The sequence below is a fragment of the Carcharhinus amblyrhynchos genome, chromosome 4, assembly GCF_965287045.1.
Source record: "Carcharhinus amblyrhynchos chromosome 4, sCarAmb.v2.hapA, whole genome shotgun sequence".
In the NCBI taxonomy this organism is placed as follows: Eukaryota; Metazoa; Chordata; class Chondrichthyes; order Carcharhiniformes; family Carcharhinidae; genus Carcharhinus; species Carcharhinus amblyrhynchos.
Genome location: NC_137327.1, coordinates 84,526,917 through 84,549,391, shown reverse-complemented (window position 1 = coordinate 84,549,391; position 22,475 = coordinate 84,526,917). Strand labels below are relative to the sequence as shown.

Genomic DNA, 22,475 nt, shown 5'->3' with positions numbered 1-22,475 from the left:
ATTCAACACTTTTGTGTGAATCGCCCTCAGCATTTCTACTGTGGCCTAACCAACATTTTATATAATTGTAACATAATTTGCCAACTTTTACACTCAAGTGTTCCAGCTGATGAAGGCAAGTGTGCCATATATTTTCTTCACCGCCTTTTCCACCTGTGCTGCCACTGTTAAGGACCTGTGGACCTGTACGCCCAGATCTGTGTCTTTGCTCCTAATAATTCTGCCATTTATTTTATAGCTCCCACCTGAATTGGATCTACCAAAATGCATCACCTTGCATTTGTCTGGATTAAATTCCATCTGCCATTTCTCTGCCCAATTTTCTAGGCGATCTATACCCTGCTATATTTTCTAACGATCTTCATCACAATCCATAACCGTAGCAATTTAAGTATCATCCACAAACTTGTTGATCAGACCAGCTTTGTTTTCTTCCAAGTTATTTATATCTATTACAAACAACTGAGGTCCCAGCAATGATATCTGTGGAACACCACTAGTTACAGACCTCCATTCAGAGAAACACCTTTCTACCACTACCCTCTGTCTTCTATGGCCAAACCAGTTCTGAATCCACCTAGGCTAGTTCACACTTGATCCCATGTGACTTAATCGTTTGCACCAGAATGCCCATGAGGGACCTTGTCAATGCTTTATTAATGTCATGTAGACAACATCCACGGCCTTTCCCTCACCAACCATTTTTGTCACCTCGTCAAAAAACTCAAATTAGTGAGCCATGACCTCCCTTGCTGTCTGTCACTAATAAGACCAGTTCCAAATGTGTATAGCTCCTATCCCTAAGAATCTTCTCCAACAATTTGACTATCACTAATGTCAAGCTCATTGGCCTATAATGATCTGGGTGATCCTTGCTATTCTTCTTAAATAACAGAGCAACACTGCTATCGTCCAATCCTCTGGGACCTCACCTGTTGCCAATGTGTAAAGAAAGATTTCTGTTTGAGGCCCAGCAATTTCCTCTCTTGTCTCCCTCAGTAATTTGGAATAGATGCTATCCAGCCCTGGGGCTTTGTCTACCTTAATACACCTAACACTTCCTCACTCGTAATGATGACTTGCTGTAGAAGGTTTACACACCTCTCTGAGACACCATCAATCAAGGTATCCCCATCCTTTGTGAATATCCACGCAAAGTTCTCATGAAGGGTCTCATCAACTTCCTTTAATTCTACGCATAATTTTCCTCCTTTATCCTTGAGTGGACCAATTCTTTCTCTAGCTACCCTCTTGGTCCTAATATATGGATAAAATGCCTTGGGATCCTACTTAATCTTCCCTGCCAAAGATGTTTCATGACCCCTTTTGTCCTCCTAACTCCCTGTTTGAGTTATTTTCTACTTCCTCTGTATTCTTCAAGTGCTTCATCTATTTTTAATTGCCTAGACCTTATGTATGCATCCTTTTTCTTTTTGATGAGACTCCAATTTCTCTGGTCATCCACGGTTCCTGAATCCTGCCTTTCCTGTCCCCACTTTTCACAGGCATATGCCTGTCCTGCACTCTGATCAACTGCTCCTTAAAAGGCTCCCGCACATTCTACCCAGATGTGGATTTACCCTCAAACAGCCTCTCCCTAACGACACCCTCCAAATCCTGTCTAATCTAGTTATAGTTAGCCTCTTTCCAATTTAGCACCTTAACTCTAGGACAACACTTGTCCTTTCCAATGTGTGTCTGAAAGCTTACAGAATTGTGTTCAGTGTTCGCCACATGTCCCCTCACTGCAACTTTGATGATCTGGCCAGGCTCAATGGAATAAATATGTCTTTTTCTGGGTTGGCAAGCTGTAACTAGTATTTTGCCACAGTGTTTAGTTCTCAGGGTTCCAACTATTTACAATCTATATTAATGACTTGGATGTAAGTGATAGAGTGTACCATAGCCAAATTTGGAGATGACACTAAAGTAGGTGGGATAGCAAATTGCAATGAGGAAATAAGAAATTTACAAATGGATCTGGATAGGTTAGGTGAGTGGGCCAAAATCTGGCAGATTAAATTTAATCTGGATAAGTGTGAAGTTATCCATTTTGGTCAAAGGAATAAAAAGACAACGTTACTTAAAGGGAAAGAAACTTCCAAAATACTTTGATATAGAGGAGTGGTAGATAGTGAAGAGGGGTGTCATAGTTTACAGAGAGACTTGGACAAGTTGCAGAGCTGGGCCGAGAGGTGGCAGATGGCGTTTAATGTGGAAAAGTGTGAGGTAATTCACTTTGGCAGGAATAACAGATGTGTAGAGTATAGGGCTAATGGTAGGACTCTGAATAGTGTTGATGAACAGAGGGATCTAGGTGTATGTGTACATAGATCCCTGAAAGTTGGGAATCAAGTAGATATGGTAGTTAGGAAGGCATACGGTGTCTTGGCGTTTATTGGTAGGGGGATTGAATTTAGGAGTCGCAGCGTCATGTTAGTAAAGGAAAACATCACAGTAGTACAGAGGGAGGACAATATGGAGGAGTTAGGGATTGAGTCGCTGTGGGTGGAGTTGAGGAATAAAAAGGAAGCGATTACGATGCTAGGGGTATACTATAGGCCACCCAACAGCCTGAGGTCAGTGGAGGAAGGCGTTTGCAGGGGCATTTTGGACAGGTGCAGGAAGAATAGCGTGGTTGTAGTGGGTGACTTTAATCTTCCTGGAGTGGATTGGAAGGGGCCTAGAGCTGGGGGTACGGAGGGTGAGGAGTTTGTAAAATGTGATTTGGAAGGGTCCCTAGAGCAGTATGTAACTAGCCCGACTAGGGAAGGGGCTATACTGGATTTAGTGTTGGGTAATGAGTCAGGGCAGGTGGTTGAGGTTGAGGTAGGCGAACATGTGGCTAACAGTGACCACAAGTCCGTCTACTTTAGGATAAAAATGGAAAGGGATGAGTGCCGGCCGAACGGGAGGGTGCTGAACTGGGGTAAGGCGAGCTATAGCCGGATTAGGAGGGAGCTGAAGGATACTGATTGGGAGGGACTGTTAGCTGGCAAGTCCACGGTTGGCAAGTGGGAGGCTTTTAAGGGCAAACTGAAAATGTTGCAGGAGAGGCATGTTCCGGTTAAGCGGAAGGATGGGAAAGGTAGGATTAGAGAGCCGTGGATTACAAGGGGTATCGAAGACTTGGTGAGGAAGAAGAGGGAGGCATATGTTAGGTCGAAACAACTGGGTACGGAGAGTGCGCTGGAGGAATATAGAGAGAGTAGGAGGGAGCTAAAAAGGGGAATTAGAAGGGCGAAGACAGGGCATGAAATGGCTTTGGCTGATAGGATTAAGGAAAATCCAAAGGCATTTTATTCCTATATTAGGAGCAAGAGAGTAGTTAGAGGGAAAATTGGTCCTCTGAGGGACAAAAGTGGGGAGTTATGTATTGAGTCGGAGGGAATGGGGGAGATCCTGAATGAATACTTTGCGTCGGTATTCACTAAGGAGAGGGGTTCGGTGTCGTGCGGTGTCTTGGAGGGAGCTGTGGATCAGTGGCAGGAAGTATCTATTACGAGGGAGGAAGTGCTAGGGCTTTTAGGTAGCGTAAGGACGGATAAAGCTCCGGGGCCTGATGGTATTTATCCCAGGCTGCTTAGGGAGGTGAAAGATGAAATTGCTGGGCCTCTGGCGCAAATCTTTGTCTCTTCTTTGGACACAGGTGAGGTCCCAGAAGACTGGAGGGTAGCAAATGTGGTACCGCTGTTTAAAAAAGGTAGTAGGGATAACCCTGGAAATTATAGACCGGTGAGTTTGACATCAGTGGTAGGGAAATTGATGGAAAAAATACTTAGGGGTAGGATGTATGAGCATTTGGAGCATTGCGATCTGATTAGGGATACGCAACATGGCTTTGTTAGAGGGAGGTCTTGCCTTACGAATCTGGTAGAATTCTTTGAGGAGGTGACAAAAACGGTTGACGATGGGAGAGCCGTTGATGTCATCTATATGGATTTCAGTAAGGCGTTTGACAAAGTCCCTCATGGTAGGCTGGTAGAAAAGGTTAAGGCGCATGGGATACAAGGACAGGTAGCTAGGTGGATTGAGAACTGGCTGGGCAATAGGAGACAGAGGGTAGTTGTTGAGGGGACCTTTTTGGGCTGGAGGCCAGTGACCAGTGGTGTGCCGCAGGGCTCAGTACTGGGACCTCTCCTCTTTGTAGTATACATAAACGATTTGGAAGAGAGCGTAGGTGGTGTGATCAGCAAGTTTGCGGATGACACCAAGATGGCAGGGTTGCCGGATACTGAGGTGGACTGTCAGGTGATACAGCAGGATATAGATAGGTTGGTACATTGGGCAGATAGGTGGCAGATGGAATTTAATCCTGACAAATGCGAGGTGATGCATTTTGGAAGGAATAATGCAGAAAGGAGCTACGTGATAAAAGGTAGACCGATTAGGAGTATAGAAATACAGAGGGACCTGGGAGTGCAGGTTCACAAGTCTATGAAGGTTGTGACACAAGTAGAGAAGGTTGTGAGGAAAGCTTATGGAATGCTAGCCTTTATAGGAAGGGGTATAGAGTATAGGAGCTGCCGTCTAATGCTTCAGTTGTACAGAACGTTGGTTAGACCGCATTTGGAGTACTGTATCCAGTTCTGGTCGCCTTACTACCGGAAGGACGTGGAGACTCTGGAGAGGGTGCAGAGGAGATTTACCAAGATGTTGCCTGGCATGGAAGGACTGAATTACAAGGAAAGGTTGGAGAAACTGGGACTTTTCTCCTTGGAAAGACGGAGATTGAGGGGAGACATGATAGAGGTATATAAAATACTGAAGGGAATAGATTGAGTCAATAGTGAGAGGCTGCTCCCAAGACTGGGTACAATTACGAGAGGCCATGATCTAAGGGTGAGGGGGGAGAAGTATAATTTGGATGTGAGAGGAAGGTTCTTCACGCAGAGGGTCGTGGGGGTATGGAATGCGCTACCCAGTAGGGTGGTGGAGGCAGGAACATTGGACTCGTTTAAGGTTTACTTAGATAGACACATGAGCGAAACAAGGATGGAGGGTTATAGTAGTGGGTATTACATAGGGTCAGAGCCTCAGGAGACACTGGAAATGCAGACTGATATGTTAACGTTTTTGTCTTTTTATTCCGCAGGTGGAGGTCCACCTTGTTGTCAAACGAGGGGCATGCACACGGTGGGTCGTGCGTGGGCTGCTCTTGGAGGTTCCGGGAGTGGCCTAGTACTTCGTGTCGGTGTGTGTGCTTGATCCTGGACCGGTAGACGGGCGCCGCAACAGCTCAGTAAATAGCACTGCTAGCTGTGCAGATACATGGATTTGGGCCTGTGTCTGTGGGAGTTTGCGCATTCTCCCTGTGGTTGCATGGGTTTCCTCCGGGTGCTCCGGTTTCCTCCCACACCCCAAAGATGTGCTCTTAGGCTGATTGGTGTAACAAATTGACACTATTCTCCCCTGAATCTGGCTGAGTTAGGGGTTCCACTCGCAGACACGCAGGGCAGATTAGGTGTAGGAGGATGCGGCGGCACGGGCTCGTTGGGCCAAAGGGCCTGTTTCCCATGCTGGGTTGTTCTTTGTTCTTTGTTCTTTGTCCGCACTTGGAGTATTGTGTGCAGTTTAGGTCCCCACATTATAGGAAGGATGTGGAGGCATTGGAGAGGGTGCAGAAGAGGTTTACCAGGGTGTTGCCTGGTATGGAGGGAAGGTCCTATGAGGAGAGACTGAGGGATTTGGGGTTGTTTTCGTTAGAAAGAAGGCAGCTAAGAGGGGACCTTACTGAAACATATAAGATGATTAGAGGCTTAGATAGGGTGGACAGTGATAGCCTTTTTCCTCGGATGGAGAAAGCTAGCACGAGGGGGCATAGCTTTAAATTAAGGGGTGGTAGATATAGGACGGATGTCAGAGGTAGGTTCTTTACCCAGAGGGTGGTGAGGGATTGGAATGCCCTGCCTGCTGCAGTTGTAGATGCGCCTAGTTTGGGGGCATTTAAGAGATCCGTGGATAGGTTTATGGATGGAAAGGGATTGGTTTAGGTTAGAGGGTCATTGCTTTTTTAATTGGTCGGCGCTACATCGTGGGCCGAAGGGCCTGTTCTGCACTGTAATGTTGTATGCCCTCGTGCATGAATCACAGACAATTAGAATGAAGGTGCAGCAGGAAATAAGGAAGAAAAATGAAATTTTGCATTTGTTGCGAATGAAAGAGAATATAAAAGTGGGGAAATGTTATTGCAACTGTATAGGGTATTGTGAGACTGCATTCTGGAGTACTGTGTACAATTTTGCTCCCTTTATTTGGGGAAGGATGAAAAAGCATGTAAATGTTTTAAGTACATTGGGTTAGTAAATTTGCTGACAACACCAAAGTCAGAGGAGTTGTAGACAGTGAGGATGGATGTTACAGTTTGCAGAGGGACATAGATAAGCTGCAGAGCTGGGCTGAGAGGTGGCAAATGGAGTTTAATGTGGACAAGTGTGAGGTGATTCACTTTGTTAAGAGTAACAGGAGTACAGAATATAGGGCTAATGGAAGGACTCTTGGTAGTGTCGACGAGCAGAGAGATCTCGGTGTACATGTGCATAGATCCCTGAAAGTTGGCACCCAGGTTGATAAGGTTATTAAGAAGGCATATGGTGTGTTAGCTTTTATTGGTCGAGGGATTGAATTTCGGAGCCGTGAGATCATGTTGCAGCTGTACAAAACTCTGGTGCGGCTGCACTTGGAGTATTGCATACAGTTCTGGTCGCCGCATTATAAGAAAGATGTGGAAGCATTGGAAAGGGTGCAGAGGCGGTTTACCAGGATGGTGCCTGGAATGGTGGGAAGTTCTTATGAGGAAAGGCTGAGGGACTTGAGGTTATTTTCGTTAGAGAGAAGAAGGTTAAGAGGTGACCTAATTGAGGCATTCAAGATGATCAGAGGATTAGATAGGGTGGACAGTGAGAGCCTTTTTCCTCGGATGGTGATGGCTAACACAAGGGGACATAGCTTTAAATTGAGGGGTGGTAATTATAGGACGGATGTCAGAGGTAGGTTCTTTACTCAGAGGGTAGTAAGGGCGTGGAATGCCCTGCCTGCAGCAGTTGTGGACGAATCTTTGAATATACTACAGTTTTCCACATTTGAGCTCTTGCTCCCACTATTAAGTTCAAAAAAATACTAGTAAGGAGCAGACCATCCCAATACTACAGATCCCACTTTCCCCAATACTGGAGCTAGTATCCCACAAACTGGCACCCACTTCTTCCACATCAGCCTGTGAGCCACATGTTCGTCTCTCTAATTTTATGTACTTTATGTCGATTTACACTTGACACAGGTAATATTCCAGGAATTAAAACATTTGAGGCTCTGTTTTTTAATTTAGTGCCTAGCTTCTCATACGCTCATTGCAGAACCCTTTTACTCATAGAATCTCTCCATTCGGCCCTTTGAGCCTGAACCAACTGCAAACCCACCCTAGCCCAATACCCGTAACCCCACATATTTACCCTGCTAATCCCGCTGACATTAAGATCAATTTAGCATAGTCAATCCACACATCTTTGGACTGTGGGAGGAAACTGGAGCACCCAGAGGAAACCCACACAGATACAGGGTTAATGTGCAAACGCTGCACAAACAGTGTTCCGAGGCTAGAATTGAACCCGGGTTCCTGGCGTTGTGAGGCAGCAGTACTAACCACTGTGCCGCCCTCGTTCCTTGTTTTCTCATTCTACCTATGTTGTTGGTACCTATATGGAACATGACAACTGGATCTTTCTCCTCCCACCAGCTTCCTCTCCAGCCCAGAACAGCTATCCCAAACCCTGACATCAGGCAGGCAACATAGCCATCTGAACTCCTCTCCTTTGCTGTAGGGAACAGTGTTAATCGCCATATAACTATAGAAAAGATACAACACAGAAGGAGGCCATTCGGCTCATCTTTTCCTTGCCAGCCCCAGGACACCCAGGTGTGCCTTCTAATCCCACCTTTCTGCACCCGGCCCATTGCCCTGTAGTTTGCAGCACTTAAGGTGCAGATCCAGGCACTTTGTGAAAATGTTCAGGGTCTCTGCCTTCACAATCAACTCAGGCAGTGAATTTCAGGTCTCCCTCTGTGTAAAAATATTCTTCCTCGTGTCTCTTCTACACCTACTATCACTTACCTTGAAGCTATGTTCCCTGGTTCTAGAAATCTCCGCTAAGGGAAATAATTTTATTCAATCCACTCTTTCGTTTTCCCTTATAATTCTGTACACCTCGATCAAGTCACCCCTTAGTCTTGTTTGTTCCAATCTCTCCTCATAGCTACCCTGGCAACATTCCCGTAAACCTCCTCTGCACTCTTTCAAGAGCAATAATATCCTTCCTTTAATGTGGTGACCAGAACTGCACATAATACTCCTGTTGTGGTCTCACCAGTGTTTATACAATTCCAACATTATATCCTTACTTTGACATTCTATACCTCTGCCAATTAAGGAGATTATTCCATTTACCTTCTTTACGATATTTTCTAGTTGAACTGCTGCCTTTAGTGACCTGCATACTTGTATGCCAAGATCTCTCATTTAATCTACTCTCTTAGTATATTCCCATTTACTGTATACTCCCTATAACTGTTTGACCTTTCTAAATGCGTGACCTCACAATTCTGTGTTAAAATCAATCTGCCACTTTACTGCCCACTGCACCAACCTATCTATATCATTTTGGAGATTGTAGCTATCTTCAGCCAATCTTTGTGTCAAGTGTAACTTTCCCAATTGTACCCCAATGTTCATTTCGAAATTGTTAATATAATCACACAACATTAGGGGCCCCAATGCCTGAGCCCTGTGGAACACCACTTGAAACAATTTTCCATTCAAAGGGCATCCTTCAACAAAACAGCCACTGCACTTTCTTCAAAAACCTTTCGTGTCACTGAAAGATTTCAATCAAGTTTGTGAGAAGGACCTTCCGTTAATAAATCTATGCTGACCACGAGATGTCCATATATATTTACATGACAGTTTATCTTTTCTCTCAAGATCAATTCTACTAATTTGCCCACCACTGATGTTTATTTATTAATGACACATGTAAGCTGACATTAACACTGCAATGACGTTCAAGTACACCAAGGGAGAATTTAGCATGGCCAGCGCAGCTAACCAGCAGGTCTTTCAGACTGTCGGATGAAGCTAGAGCACCCAGTGGAAACCCACACAGACACAGGGAGAACGTACAGGCTCCATGCAGACAGTGACCCAAGCTGGAATCGAACCTGGGTCGCTGGCACTATGAAGCAGCAGTACTAAACACTTTGTTGCCCATACTTTTTTTGATGCAAGACTAACTGGCTTGTAATTGTTTGGCATTTCCTTCGATCCATTTTTAAAGAATGGAATTAGATTTGCATTTCTCCACTCCTCTGGTACCTCCCCTATATCTAGTGAGAATTGGAAAATTTTTAGGTATTTAACCTCCCTGGTCTGGTTATAGAACTATGGATCTCTCCTCCTGTTCAGTTTCCTCATTAATGCCTCTCGTACCATGTTCATCACTCTGGAACCCTTTCACTTCCCAGGTATTCAATCACCCATCCTTCAAAGTAGAGGTGATGGTTATTAACCCAGCAACTCAGTAAATGTTCTGGGAACCCAGTTCAAATCCCTCCACGGCAGATAGTGGAATTCAAATTCAATCAAAAGTATCTGTAATTAAGAATCCATTGATGACTGTGAAACTAGTGTTGATTATCAGAAAAAACCCATCTGAGTAAGTAATATCCTTGAGGGAAGGAAATCTGCCATCCTTACCTAGTCTGGCCTACATGTGACTCCAGAGCCACAGCAATGTGGTTGCTTCTCAACTGCCCTCTGAACAAGGGCAACTAGGGATGGGCAATAAATGCTGGCCAGTCAGTGATGCTCATGCTCCATGAATGAATAATAAAAAAAAATTCCGCTAGTTTTACCCAGTGGAATTTCCCTTTAAGATGGACAGCCAATAAGATCTGGACAATATCCAGGCTTGGGCAGACAAGTGGCAAGTAACATTCACTCCACACAAATGCCAGGCAATGACCATCACCAATAAGAGACCTCTAACCACCTCCCCTTGACGTCCAATGGCGTAATTATCACTGAATCCCCCATTGTCAACATCATTGGGGTTACCATTGGCCAAAAACTCAACACATAAATACAGTGGCTACAAGAGCAGGTCAGAGGCTAGGAATACTGCGGCCAGTAACTCACCTCATGACTCTCCAAAGCCAATCCACGATTTACAACGCACAGGTCAGAATTGTGATGGAATAATCCCCATTTGCCTGGATGGGTGCAGCTTCAACAATACTCAAGAAGCATCTCACTTGATTGGCACCACATCTACGAACATTCAATCCCTCCACCATCAAATGCTCAGTAGCAGCAGTGTGTACTATCTACAAGATGCACTGCAGCAATTCATCAAAGATCCTTAGACAGCACCTTCCAAACCCACGACCACTTGCATCTAAAAAGACAAGGGCAGCAGATAAATGGGAATACCACCACCTGCAAGTTCCCCTCCAAGCCACTCACCATCCTGACTAGGAAATATATCATCATTCCTTCACAGTCAAAGGATCTGCAGTCAAAACCTGGGTCAAAACCCTGGCATTCCTTCCCTAACAGCATTGTGGGTCAACTCACAGAACATGGACTACAGCGATTCAAGAAGGCAGCTCACCATCACTTTCTCAAGGGCAACTAGGGAGGGTAATAAATGCTGACCAGTCATTGATGCCCAAGTCCCACAAATGAATAAAAAAATTTGAAGAACAAGTGACTTGAATCATTTGGTATCTGCACAACATTGTTTGGCCCCTTGCTGGGTATGGAATTAATACACAGAAGGAGGATGCAGTATGGAATCTGTTTTGATCACTTCTGACAATCATGCAGTTGAGGTGGGCACATCAAATTTACTTGCTGCCCACTTCATTTGGAATTGGTGCAGGCAGATCTTCAATCGTGACTATCATGTACAATAAACAGAGAGCGCCTTTTGCCTAAGATCGAGTGTAGTGTCGACATGCTGTACTTGGTTGAAGTCATTAGGTTACATTTTAGCTTCATTTGAAGCAATTTTTAAAAGTGGCATTTCGGCCTTTTGGCTAAGATGCAAATGAGATCAAGCCTTGGAGGAGGAGCTATGCCTACTCCAATCAGCTTGGATCATGCAGATCAAGCCCAAGGCAGGAGGTGAGAGCCCTGTCTTGTCAGCTTGGATCAGGAATGTCTCAACTTGTTGGGACTCTGAATTGGATTTGATTGAATTGGATTAAAAAAGAGCGCACTGATTTATAGCCCTAAGACATTTACAATTTCTGAGATTATTACCCAAAACTGAATGGAATATTGGGAGGTTAGGCATTTTTCTTGCTGATATACCCATTCTCAAAAATAGTTTATCTCACCACAATCATTTCTTCTTTTGCAAGTTAGATTGTGCATCTACACCATTAACTTCAGAATAAGGGTGTTTTGCAAACTTGCAGACAGGTCGAGATGTTTAACACGACACACAAACAGTTTATTTTAACAAATATTTTACAGATCCTTATATACAAATATTTACAATTGACGAACAGGCAAGGGGTAGATTCTGAACTTAAGTCTGTCCCAATCCAATTCACTTCCTGATCTGTGATTCCAGTCAAATCCTTTAATTCTGAAAACTAATTGTTTTGGAGGTCTCATTATTAGTTTTTATTTTGTAGCTAAGTAATCTCTTGATAGTTATATAACACTTTTGATTCAGGAAATTAGAATAAGTGTTCCCTTTCCACCCACACACCATATTCCCCAGCCAACTTAGAGAGAACCTCTTTTTCTGAATACAATAGAAAGGTCTAAAAACAATAGGACTGCATTGTTGCAGAAGTGTGTGTAAAAAAAAGAAAAACTCTGTACACCTGTGCCTATGGGTGAGATTTTCTTGCTTCCCTCCACCTTTTTAAATCGCTGGGGAGAGGTGGCATGCTGTTTGCTGGTGATGGACTCCTCTGGTCAATGGGATTCCCTGGAAGCCACACTATGTTGCCGGGAAACCTGTGGCAGAGAGGTCACCGCTGGCGGGACCAGAGAATCTTGCCGGTGTGAACAGCTGGAGAATTCCAGCCTATTAGTGTGAAACATCTGTAGCATAACATACCAAATTGTCCAGAAAGTTCAATACAGAGCAATATTCCAAGGGGATGTGCGCGCACAGATTCAATGTTGAAATTTTGGACTTATGGCAGATGTTATCCACCCAAATAGGATCAACATCTGGAATGGAGTTTGGAGTCGTTTTATGGAGGCAGACATCTGGAATCATTAAAGAAACAAATCAATACTCTGGTGAAAGACTAGGCTTTTCTTGATGGGTGAACGGGGTTGAATTGAACGCTCTTCCTTAGCTGCATCTATTTTCTGATCCGTTTCCAAGGTACCAGATTCAGATACATATTTCATACCAAAAAAAAATCCCTTACGTTGGCTTTTCATTAACAGCATGATGTTCTTTTTAAACACCATGATGTTCTTTCACACATTTATTAACGTGGTATTTCAGTAGTTATCTGTTTAAAAGCAGATTAGAAAATGAGAGCATCTAAGCTTTCAAATAGTAATTTATCTTTTTGAACTGTTGACCTTGTGACCCTTTCGTCTGCAAAACCCAGTTCAACTTCACATTTACTTATTCGACCGACTCTAAATGTGTTGATTCTTATTTTCCTGGCAATTGCTACTGACAGCATTTGATATCTGTGGATTAACTCCTTCATAACACTGAGCACCTTATTGTCATTTCATTCGTAATCCCTGTTCACATGAAGATGCCATTAGGCAGTTGCACTAATATAATCTGGCAGACACTTGCTGCTTCATGCTCCAACACTTATAGTCTTTGGCAGACAAACTCCTGGGGCGGGATTTTATGGCCTAGCTCATCCCAAAACAGTAAAATCTCACCCAAGGTGAACTGACCTCTCCAACGTCCCTCGCCTGCTCCGATTCTAATGGTGGGTGGAATGATAAAATTCTGGCCCTGCTATCTATGAGACTCCATTTATAGCCTATCTGCCTGGGCAGTCAAGCTAGAATTCAATGTTACCCTTCTATTCTTGGTCCCCAGACAAGAGAATGTGATCGGAAATAAAAACATAAGATGAAGGAAAATAAGACAGGTTCATTAGCCACGATAAAGAGAAAAGACAGATTCCGATGTTTTAGATTTGCATCGTTTACTAGAACTGAATGGGGTAACTTTAATTCAACACAGTGTAAAATTGATGCAATTAGATGAGTCACCTATTTTGTACCGCGCCTGACTTTATTTTCCATTTAATTCACTTGGTGCAAACTGAGATTGTGCAGGCGCCTCAAGAAAGGGTCTTGTAGCCAATATATAACTGTCAGCCCCATCAATTAAAAGTTAGTTTGAACCCAGGCCCATGCTACATTCAGCCTTTGCAAATTCTGCTCCTGTGAATAAATGATCTCTTTTTATTTTTAGCTTTGATGGGTCCGTTGGCCATACAACTGGTATTAATACAATTTATTGGCAGTTGTCCTGTCTGTTTCCTGTTAAACTGGATAGATTAAACTTAGAATCTTAGTTACAGGAAAAGGCCTTTCAGCCCATTGAACATATTCGGTAAGGCCAAGCCTGATCTGTAACTCAGTTCCATTTATGTTTACTCTGATCCCTGTCCCTTAATAGCCTTTACTCCAAGGGCATGAAGAGGGGAAGAACTTTTAATAAGGTAGAAAGGAATTTTAACATTAAAAAAATTTTGATGAAGATTGCACATGTTCAAAGACATTTCTGAGTAATCTACTGTGCATTTCAAAAATCAGTTCAGTTTTCCATAATTTGTAGTTTATTTTTTAAATGCTGTTAAACAGTGGAAATTTTCTAACTTTCATGGGAGCAATTAAATAGAATGACTTAGTTGAACTTCTTAATTTTTGGGTTGTGTGGATTTTTTTTTTGTTCACTCTCTTTGGCACCTGATAGAAGAGAGTTTAATATGGCAAATTCCTTGCGCAGATCTACATCTCAAGAGTTAATGCATTCCTGCAACGGTCCGCAAATAAAACCTTTAGTAAAACATTAGTGAAATTAATGCCACGTGGATCATTAATTTTATTTTCATGGAGAGAACATAGGTGATGTGAATCATATGTGGTAGAACTGAAAATGTTCTATCACATTTAGCACCAGAAAGCAGCTGTTTACCTGCTTATTCATCCTCTTTACTCCAGCAAGGTTAAGAAGCAAGAAGCCATAACACAAAAGCAGGTGAAATGCTTCGTCTAGAAGTAAGACTGTGGCTGAATGTTCTTTGTGTGAATTAATTTGAACCACAGAGATGAGTAGAATGGGCAGAGGATTAGCATCACTTATCACGGAAAAACATACATCCTTGGCTTTTCTGGCTCTTTTAAGTTTTACAAAGTAATCTTAATACCAGATAAAAATGAGATCAAAAGTAGAAGAAATATTTCTGCTCTGATCCTTCATCAGTTTCTGTAGACAGGACCCTATCAGTAAAAGATTGAAATTGCACTGTGCAATAATAGTCATAAATTCATGACTATAACTGCACATTGCAATTTCAATCTTGTTAAAATATCATAGGAAATGAACCTGAATATCTTGTTAAAATATCAATGGAAATTAACCTGAATGCATGGCATAATGCACAATGCATTTTAGATATTAGTTAGGTTAACTTTTTGAATCCAAGTTCTTTTAAATCAACAACTGGATATGATTGCTAATATATATATTTTTCTGAAATGAAGGATGAGTGTCTGTGCCACTGTTGTTCATGGCATAGAATCGTGGCTTTATCTTTAGTAGAAAAGGAAAATTTGGAAAAGTAAATTACTTCTGACTTCTTGGCTCAGTACGTTTTTGCAAAAAATTAAACTCCTTCATTTTAACATGCTATGTTTATCCTTCAGTTTTTGATGTCTTTCTTGGTTGGCAGTGGGGAATTTAAAACTAAGAGTCAATGCTGAAACGGTGATACAAATAGTTCCAGGTTAATATGCAGTATATTGAAACTACCAGGGGTCTTTGACTACTGACCATCCTCAATAGCCTAATGTGTAAAAAGCATTACTCAATGCGGCGCTAAACCTTCAAGAATATTTCTCACTTTTTATTCCTATTCAGTGCTGAGCTAGCAGGGGATGTTTTAATTAGTCCCTGTACTATCAGCACTGGGGAGGGATAAAATCACCCTTTGCAATTTGATCACTCCCCAGTGAAAATACTGAGTATGCATGAACTGCAAGTGAGAAGGGAATAAGTCTCAACTCTGATGGTGATCTCTACCAGCTTGAATAGTCTGTTAACACTCATGGCCCAGTGCATGAAGAATAATAAGTTAGGTGAGGTTTTAGAAACTCTTCCTCACTGAGAATCAGTGCCTTCAACGGGAAGAAAAAAAACTGACTGCTGAATCCAGCTACAGTGCACAATTTTTTCACACCTCAGTGACATGAAAAAAGCTAGAACTCAACATGGTGGCAGCAGTGTTGGGGAAAAGGTAGCAAAGGGATATCAGCTCACAAACCGGTTTGGAGATCCCATTGATGTAAAGGATAAGACCATTTCCAAACTTTGCAAGGGCCGCACTAACCACAAACCATGCCCACACCTGCCTTCCTTTCCCTTTGTGCCGAAAAAAAATTGGAACAGAATAATTTTCAGGTTGCTATTCAGCCAAAGGGGATGTTGCTGCTATTGTGTAGAACCAGCTTTAGGCTGCACTAAGATGGGATTGAAGAGTACTTCTTTTAGATTGTTCTCTCATAAATTTGCTGAAAAATTGTGATCAACTGCTGAAGCTTTTATAAATGGAACAAAATAGGCCAGTTCTAATTCTTAAGTGAATGAGATTTGAGTGAGATAAAAGCTGATATTGGAAATACACAGCAGGTCTGTCAACATCTTTATGAGGCTAATATTTTGGTGTGGATTCTTTGTTTGTTCTTATAAAGGAACTCTATCTACGACACAAATCTATCTTTTCTCTTTTCTGATGATTTTGGACCCGGCGTATCCTTACAGCATGATCTGTTTTTTTTTAAATTTTATATTTCTAGCATTCGTTTTATCATTATTGATATTTCTTTTCCTGAGTTAAATTAGAAATCTCTTTTTTCCTCCTTGTTGTCCTAGAACAAGCAGTTCTACACAATTTGAACAAAATGTTACCTGATAAACTAGTGCAATAAATGTAATAGTAATTCCAACAAAAAGAGGAATCTTAGAATGAGGCAGAAATTTCCGATTGATTTAGAAATTGAAGACAAATTGGACATAACGTCATTAAGACTTGCGGAACTGTCCGGCAGTTCTATTATAGCTTTCCAAAAACTTATACAATTCTAATTTTTAGGGGTTCGTCTTTGCTAGCTTTAAGATGCAAGGTAAAATCAAGAATTGTTAAAAAAAATAAATCTTCAGCTTATAAATGATTACAATCCCAAGCAAAGGACAAAACTGGTATATTTGTCATTGTCTTTGGCAAAATCCACCTTGTTCAAAATGCCAAAAATCAGTGCTTATGCCCTGTACACTTCCTCAAAGCTGAGAACTCTTCCTCTTAAACTCCAATATTGCCTTTGTATATGGCCTATCTCTTAACAGCTCACCTGCACTTCTAGATACAGGAAAACGTGAAAACATACAGGATACATGGGTTGGCACAGTGATTAGTACTGTTGCCTCACAGCACCTGTGACTCAGGTTCGATTCCCAGCTTGGGTTAATGTCTGTGTGGAGTTTGCACGTTCTCCTGGCGTCTGCATGGCCACGCTAAATTCTCCCTCAGTGTACCCGAGTGTGGTGACTAGGGGATTTTCACAGTAGCTTCATTGCACTGTTAATGTGAGCCTATGTGTGACAATAATAAACTCTCCCTCTTAAAGGTTGATGCTGGGTCATGTATGACTTCCCCTCCAAAATGTGATTCACTACCAATGCGGTCAATTCCGTTGTAGAAATGCTCCAGTCAATTTTCCTGTCTAGCTCCTCTCTCAACTCCAGAAACATCGCCGTGTGCAGTTTCTGACTTTTCTAAATTTCTGCTGCATTTAAATCAAGAATTCCTTGGAATCTCCTCCTATTTCAAAGTTATGAAACTTCTTAACCCTTTGATGTCTCTTATAATTGACAGGCTTTTAAAATTCAAGCTGAGTGTCATACACGACTTTTCTTGGTTTTACCATGTTTTTCTCCTTTGCTTGTTCTTTTTTAACCTCAGGTCCTGCATTTTGGCCTTTAGCTCTTCACAATAGATTTGCAATTAAAAAAAAGGGTTATTTCAATAATTAATAAAATCACTTGGCATTCTTCTTAATTGAATTTGACACAGTGCTTGATCAAAAGAATTGCTGTCAAAATATAAAGCAAAAATTGCTCAATATAAACTAATGTGGTGGCATCATTGTTAGAATTGCAACATATTCTTTGTGTCCCTGGCAGAGTCTGCAATTTTTAAGCTGCCTATTTTCATTGTCCATTCACTTTTTAATTTAAAAAAATCAACGCAGTCTTTCAATCGGTTATTTGCAAAACCATATTGGTCTAGTTTGCATCTTACTCCTCGCTGGTAAAGTTTTGGTGTCATAAAAATCTGTCATTTTAAAGTTTTTGACAGGTTACAGGATTGCCGCACATCAGTCCATTCCTGCTTAGTGTTCTGCAATGCCTGGGTCTTCTGTTCATCGACCTGGACATAGTCTACCCGCTCTTCCAGCATGGATGAAAGGAATGGTTTCTGTGTATAAGATCAAAAGAAACAATCTATTAAATGCTAAGTAAGATGTATCAGCTCTTTAATTCATTCCATTTATCACTCTTACTCTCTCAAATGGTGCTACTCTTGCAAACTCTTACTTTTACTTTATTTCATTCTTTGTAATCATACATGTTCTCTCTTTTGCTTTCTCTCTCCCAATTTTACTTGCACTCTCACACTCTTGACACACCTATTTTCCCACACACGCATTTTCTCCAAATCTTTCTCTCATTCCTTTCTTATGTTTACTCTTACTTTATTGTGACACGAGCACTTTGCATTCAGAGGGTATAGCATAGTCTTTTTGTGTTATTATTTGCGAGAACATATCCAGTTCTGGACTTTCACTCAGTTATCATTGCTACATCTATTTCAAGTAGCAAACTGGTCTGCATTAATGTAACTAAATCAAGGGAAAATACCTTCTGAACGGGAGAGGGAGATGTTGCATTGAAGTCCAAGGCTAGATAGTCCAGGTTTAATGTTCGGGGCCACTGATTGTTGCCATTGCTATTATATACCGAGCTCGAGCGTTCCTGGGGATAACAATATTAATGAAGCAAATTGCAGGATTAACGTATTTCATCATATAATCATGCATTCAAAAGCAAAATACTGCAGCTGCTGGAAATATAACACAAGAACAAACAATGCTGGAAATACTCAGTAGATCAGACAGCATCTGTGGAGAGTGAAACACTTATGTTTCAGCTCAACAACGTTTTGTTAGAACTGGATAAAATAGTGATATAATATTTTCTTGAAGACAAATTGTGTTAGATACTGTTCACGTGAGACATTTACAACCTCAGAGGTGCTATCAAAATGTGAGTTTTTTTTGTTTTTAAACAAGTACAGAGCATTTTAAGGAGCGAGGGGAGGAAAGAATAAAAGAGAAAGTCTGTGATAGGGTGGAAAGCAGGAGAGGGTGGCCCAGTGGTTAGCATTACTGCCTCATATAACAGAGACCCAGGTTCAACTCCTGGCTTGGGCCACTGTGCAGAATCTGCACGTTCTCCCCACGTCTGTGTGGGTTTCCTCCAGATGCTCGGTTTCCTCCCACAGTGTGAAAGACGTGCTGGTTAGGTGCACTGGCCGTGATAAACTCTCCCTCACTGTACCCGAGCAGGTGCTGGAGTGTGGTGACCAGGGGATTTTCACAGTAATTTCATTGCAGTGTTAATGTAAGCCTACTTGTGACACTAATAAATAAACTTCAAAACTTTAAATGATAAAAGGGATGAAGCTGCAAGGCAAAAGGAAATGCTAGTGCTACAAGGAAGGAAACAAAAAGTGGTCAACAAGACATATAAATTAGCAGCAGTAGAATCATGATCAGACTTGCAATTTAAAAGAAATGGGATCAGTAGATATGACTTGAAATTTTTCAACTCAATTCCTGAGTCAGGAAGGCTACAATGTGCCCAAGCACAAAGTGAGGCACTGCTCCTCAAGCTTCCACTGAATTTTCCTGGCACGGTGTAAGAGATCGAGGACAAAGACATCAGAATGGGACTGAGATGAAGAATTGGTTTGACAAGCCAACTGGACACTCAGGATCATGCTTCAGGATAGAAAATAGGTGCTTAGCAAATTGATCATCTGATCCGCATTTGTTTATTCCATTTCTGAGAAGAACAGCAAAATGAAATGTAGTAAATTAATAAATTAGTCTATCTTTGGAAGGAATGTTGGGGGTCCTGATTGATGGGAAGGCAAGAGGTGAAAGGGCAGGTGTTGCATCTCCTGTGCTTACGTGGGAAGAGGAGCTGGTATTGGATTGTCACAGCTGGACAATCCCCCTGGAAGACTGAATAGGGAGTGGAGGTGAAGACATGTTTAGTGGTGACATTTTGCTTGGAGAGGTAGAAATAAGGGAAGAGAGAAATGGTTGTCAAGCACTGTGGACAGTAATCCTTGGTTGAGGAAAGAGGGAGACATATTGAAAACATAAATGTAGGAGGAGATATCATCACAGCAGATGGAGCAAAGGTAGAAAAACTGGGACAATAAAATAGAGTTCTTATAACAAGTAGGGTGTAATCAAAATGAGAGAGAGACTGGGCTAATTGTAGATATTGTTGGCAGCCTACCCTGAAGACAAATAGAGAAGTTGAAGAAGGAAATGGTAGAGTTGAATTTAGATCATGTGAAGGTAATTGAAGGATGGAAATCAGAAGGAAAATTAATGAAAGTTTCCAGTTTGAGCAAAAGCAGGAAGCAGCGGTAATACAATCATCACTATACCAGAAAAAGAGTTGAGGGAGAAGATCTACGTAGAACTGATGGTATCTCCATGAAAAGATGGACATAGGTAGGACACATATAGATCTTCATAGTAACATCCATTTATTTGGAAGGAATAAGTGAAGTCCAAGAAGAAATTGCCTAATGTAAGAATAAGTTCAGCAAGATGGATGAGGGTGATAGTGTTTGAGGACTGATTAAGCCGCCATTCAAGGAAAAATCAGAATTCAACAGGCCATCTTGATGCGGTTTAGAGGTATAAAGAGACTGGGCCTCCTTTATGAAAAGGAATAGGTTAGGGAAAGTGTTGCAAGATTTTAGAAGGACCAGAAGAGGCTGGAGAAGGCGAGTTTAGATAGGAAGGGATCAGATCTGTGAAATTAAACAGGCTGAAATGATGGAGCCACTGGGACAATTTGTTTGTCGATCTTGGGAAGGAGATAGAGAAACAGGCTGGGTGCAAACTCTAATTTCAAAATCTGCTTCTAACAATAAACAGTATGAAGAATTTTCACACCTCCTTTGCAAAAACAGTTCCAATCTGAGATAAGAATCTCTTTTTACTCTTGTGGAGCCAGGATTTGATCACAACATCCACAGGAACATTTTTCATTTTAGGAATGAAAGAAAAGGCCTTTAGATTAAAAAACTGAGGGATTTGTTATAAATCAAACTTGCATTCTCATCATAAATCAAGATCACTTCTCTATTCAGAAGCAGGTCAAATAAATGTCTTTTGAATTCATTTACCCTTCAATTGCCTTGCATGATGATTTGTTCAAAATCTAAAATTATTCTAGATTAAGAAAATAATCCCTTGATTTCAATGTCTCTTGTTTCCTAGATTTTTAGCTTTGATGCATGTAAACTCACATTTCACCAGAGTGAATTTTTTCTTTAAACTGATTGTCGGTTTCTGCTCTCAAAACTGGAAATTGCCATTTGCATTCTGCATTATTACAGCAGCTTACATTTAATTTCCTTCACTATATTTTAACAACCTCAACTTTGTACTATAATTGGCAAGGGAGTTTTAAGGCATATTAAGGCTGCAACAAGGATCAACTTTGGGGCAAAGTGTTCTACGCTGCAAGGAGGAATGAAAGACACTTGACCCACAATTGGACTTAGCCAACTTCCACACATCTGAGATAATGTCCAAAAAGATGTTAGGTTTCTTGCATACCATGACTGAATGGTGGGACAGACTCAATGGGCCAAATGGCCTAATTCTACTCCTAAATCTACTAATAGGGGGCTTATTGCTTGGCTAAGACCCTTTCCAGAATCCCAGCTGCCCTGAGCAATGTTATCCTGTATATTACCAAAAGAAATGGTCCCCATGACGCTCCACTATTCCACAAGTACAGAACTATGTGGTTTTTTTTACCATTGCTGTGTAATTTTCATCACTCTCCCCATTGAAGGTGCCATAAAAGCTTCGGGCTGAATTACATTGACTCTCTGGTGTGATGCAGTTGGCCGTACTCCACCTGCTACAGAAAAGAAAAAGTCTGGCTTAAGATCTTTGCACCACAAACAAACTGCAGGATTATACACAGAAACATAGCATGGAGTTTTCTGGCCCCTCCCACCAGCAGGATCTTCTGGTCCCACCAAAGGCACCTCAGTGGTTTCCCTGGTGGTGACAAAACAGTGTAGATATTGGTGGGACTGGAAGATATGCTGTAGAGGAGCTGCAAAATCTTGTCCGCAGGAACATATCATCCAGTGCATTCGCCTGCTCAGCTTGTTCCACCATTCCACTGGATCCACGTTTGATCTGTACAACTCAATTCACCCATTTTTTATCCTGATTCCTTAATACTCTTACCTATTATAAGTCATGCTAACAATTAGAATCTTTCAAATAAAAAACATCTAAAATAAACTCAGCAAAAACTTATCTGGTTAATTAATTGCTAAGAGTCATAATAATTTCCTTCAATTCAGCCCAGAAAGTTGCCAGAAAAAGAGTAAAGCCAATATGTTTACACCTGATCACCAAACTCAGCCAATAGTCACATCAGACAGGGCACGACAGCTTCATAAGTTCAGGCAACATCAAATCTGGGCTGGGTGAGTGTGCACTTCATCCCCATGTCTGTATGGGTTTCCTTTGGGTAGTCCAGTTTTCTCCCACAATCCAAAAGATGTGCAGGCTAGGTGGATTAGCCATGGTGAATGCATGGGGTTATGGGGATAGGGTAGGGGTGGGCTTGGGTAAGATGCTCTTTCGAGGAGTCAGTGAAGACACAATGAGCTAAATAGCATCCTTCTGCATTTTAGCAATTAAATGGATTCAATAGACTGGTGGGCACAGTGGTTAGCACTGCTGACCGTCACAGTGTCAGAAACCCAAGTTCGATTCTGGCCCTGGGTGAATGTGTGGAGTTTGCACTTCCTCTCCATGTCTGCATGGGTTTCCTCCAGGTGCTGCAATT

General features: G+C 41.7%; 1 protein-coding gene across 3 annotated transcripts in view; it reads right to left on the bottom strand.

The window, feature by feature from the left end:
• Window positions 1-14,172: 14,172 nt before the first annotated feature.
• The window catches only part of gab3 (GRB2 associated binding protein 3), a 148,349-nt gene continuing 140,046 nt past the window's right edge, over window positions 14,173-22,475 (bottom strand). For all 3 annotated transcript variants that reach the window (XM_080187430.1, XM_080187428.1, XM_080187429.1), the window contains 3 exons: window positions 21,422-21,527; window positions 18,207-18,320; window positions 14,173-17,763 (listed from right to left, as the gene is read on the bottom strand). In XM_080187430.1, the coding sequence (XP_080043556.1) occupies window positions 17,623-17,763; window positions 18,207-18,320; window positions 21,422-21,527 (361 nt within the window). In that variant the 3' untranslated portion in view covers window positions 14,173-17,622. The remainder of the gene's footprint in view (window positions 17,764-18,206; window positions 18,321-21,421; window positions 21,528-22,475) is intronic.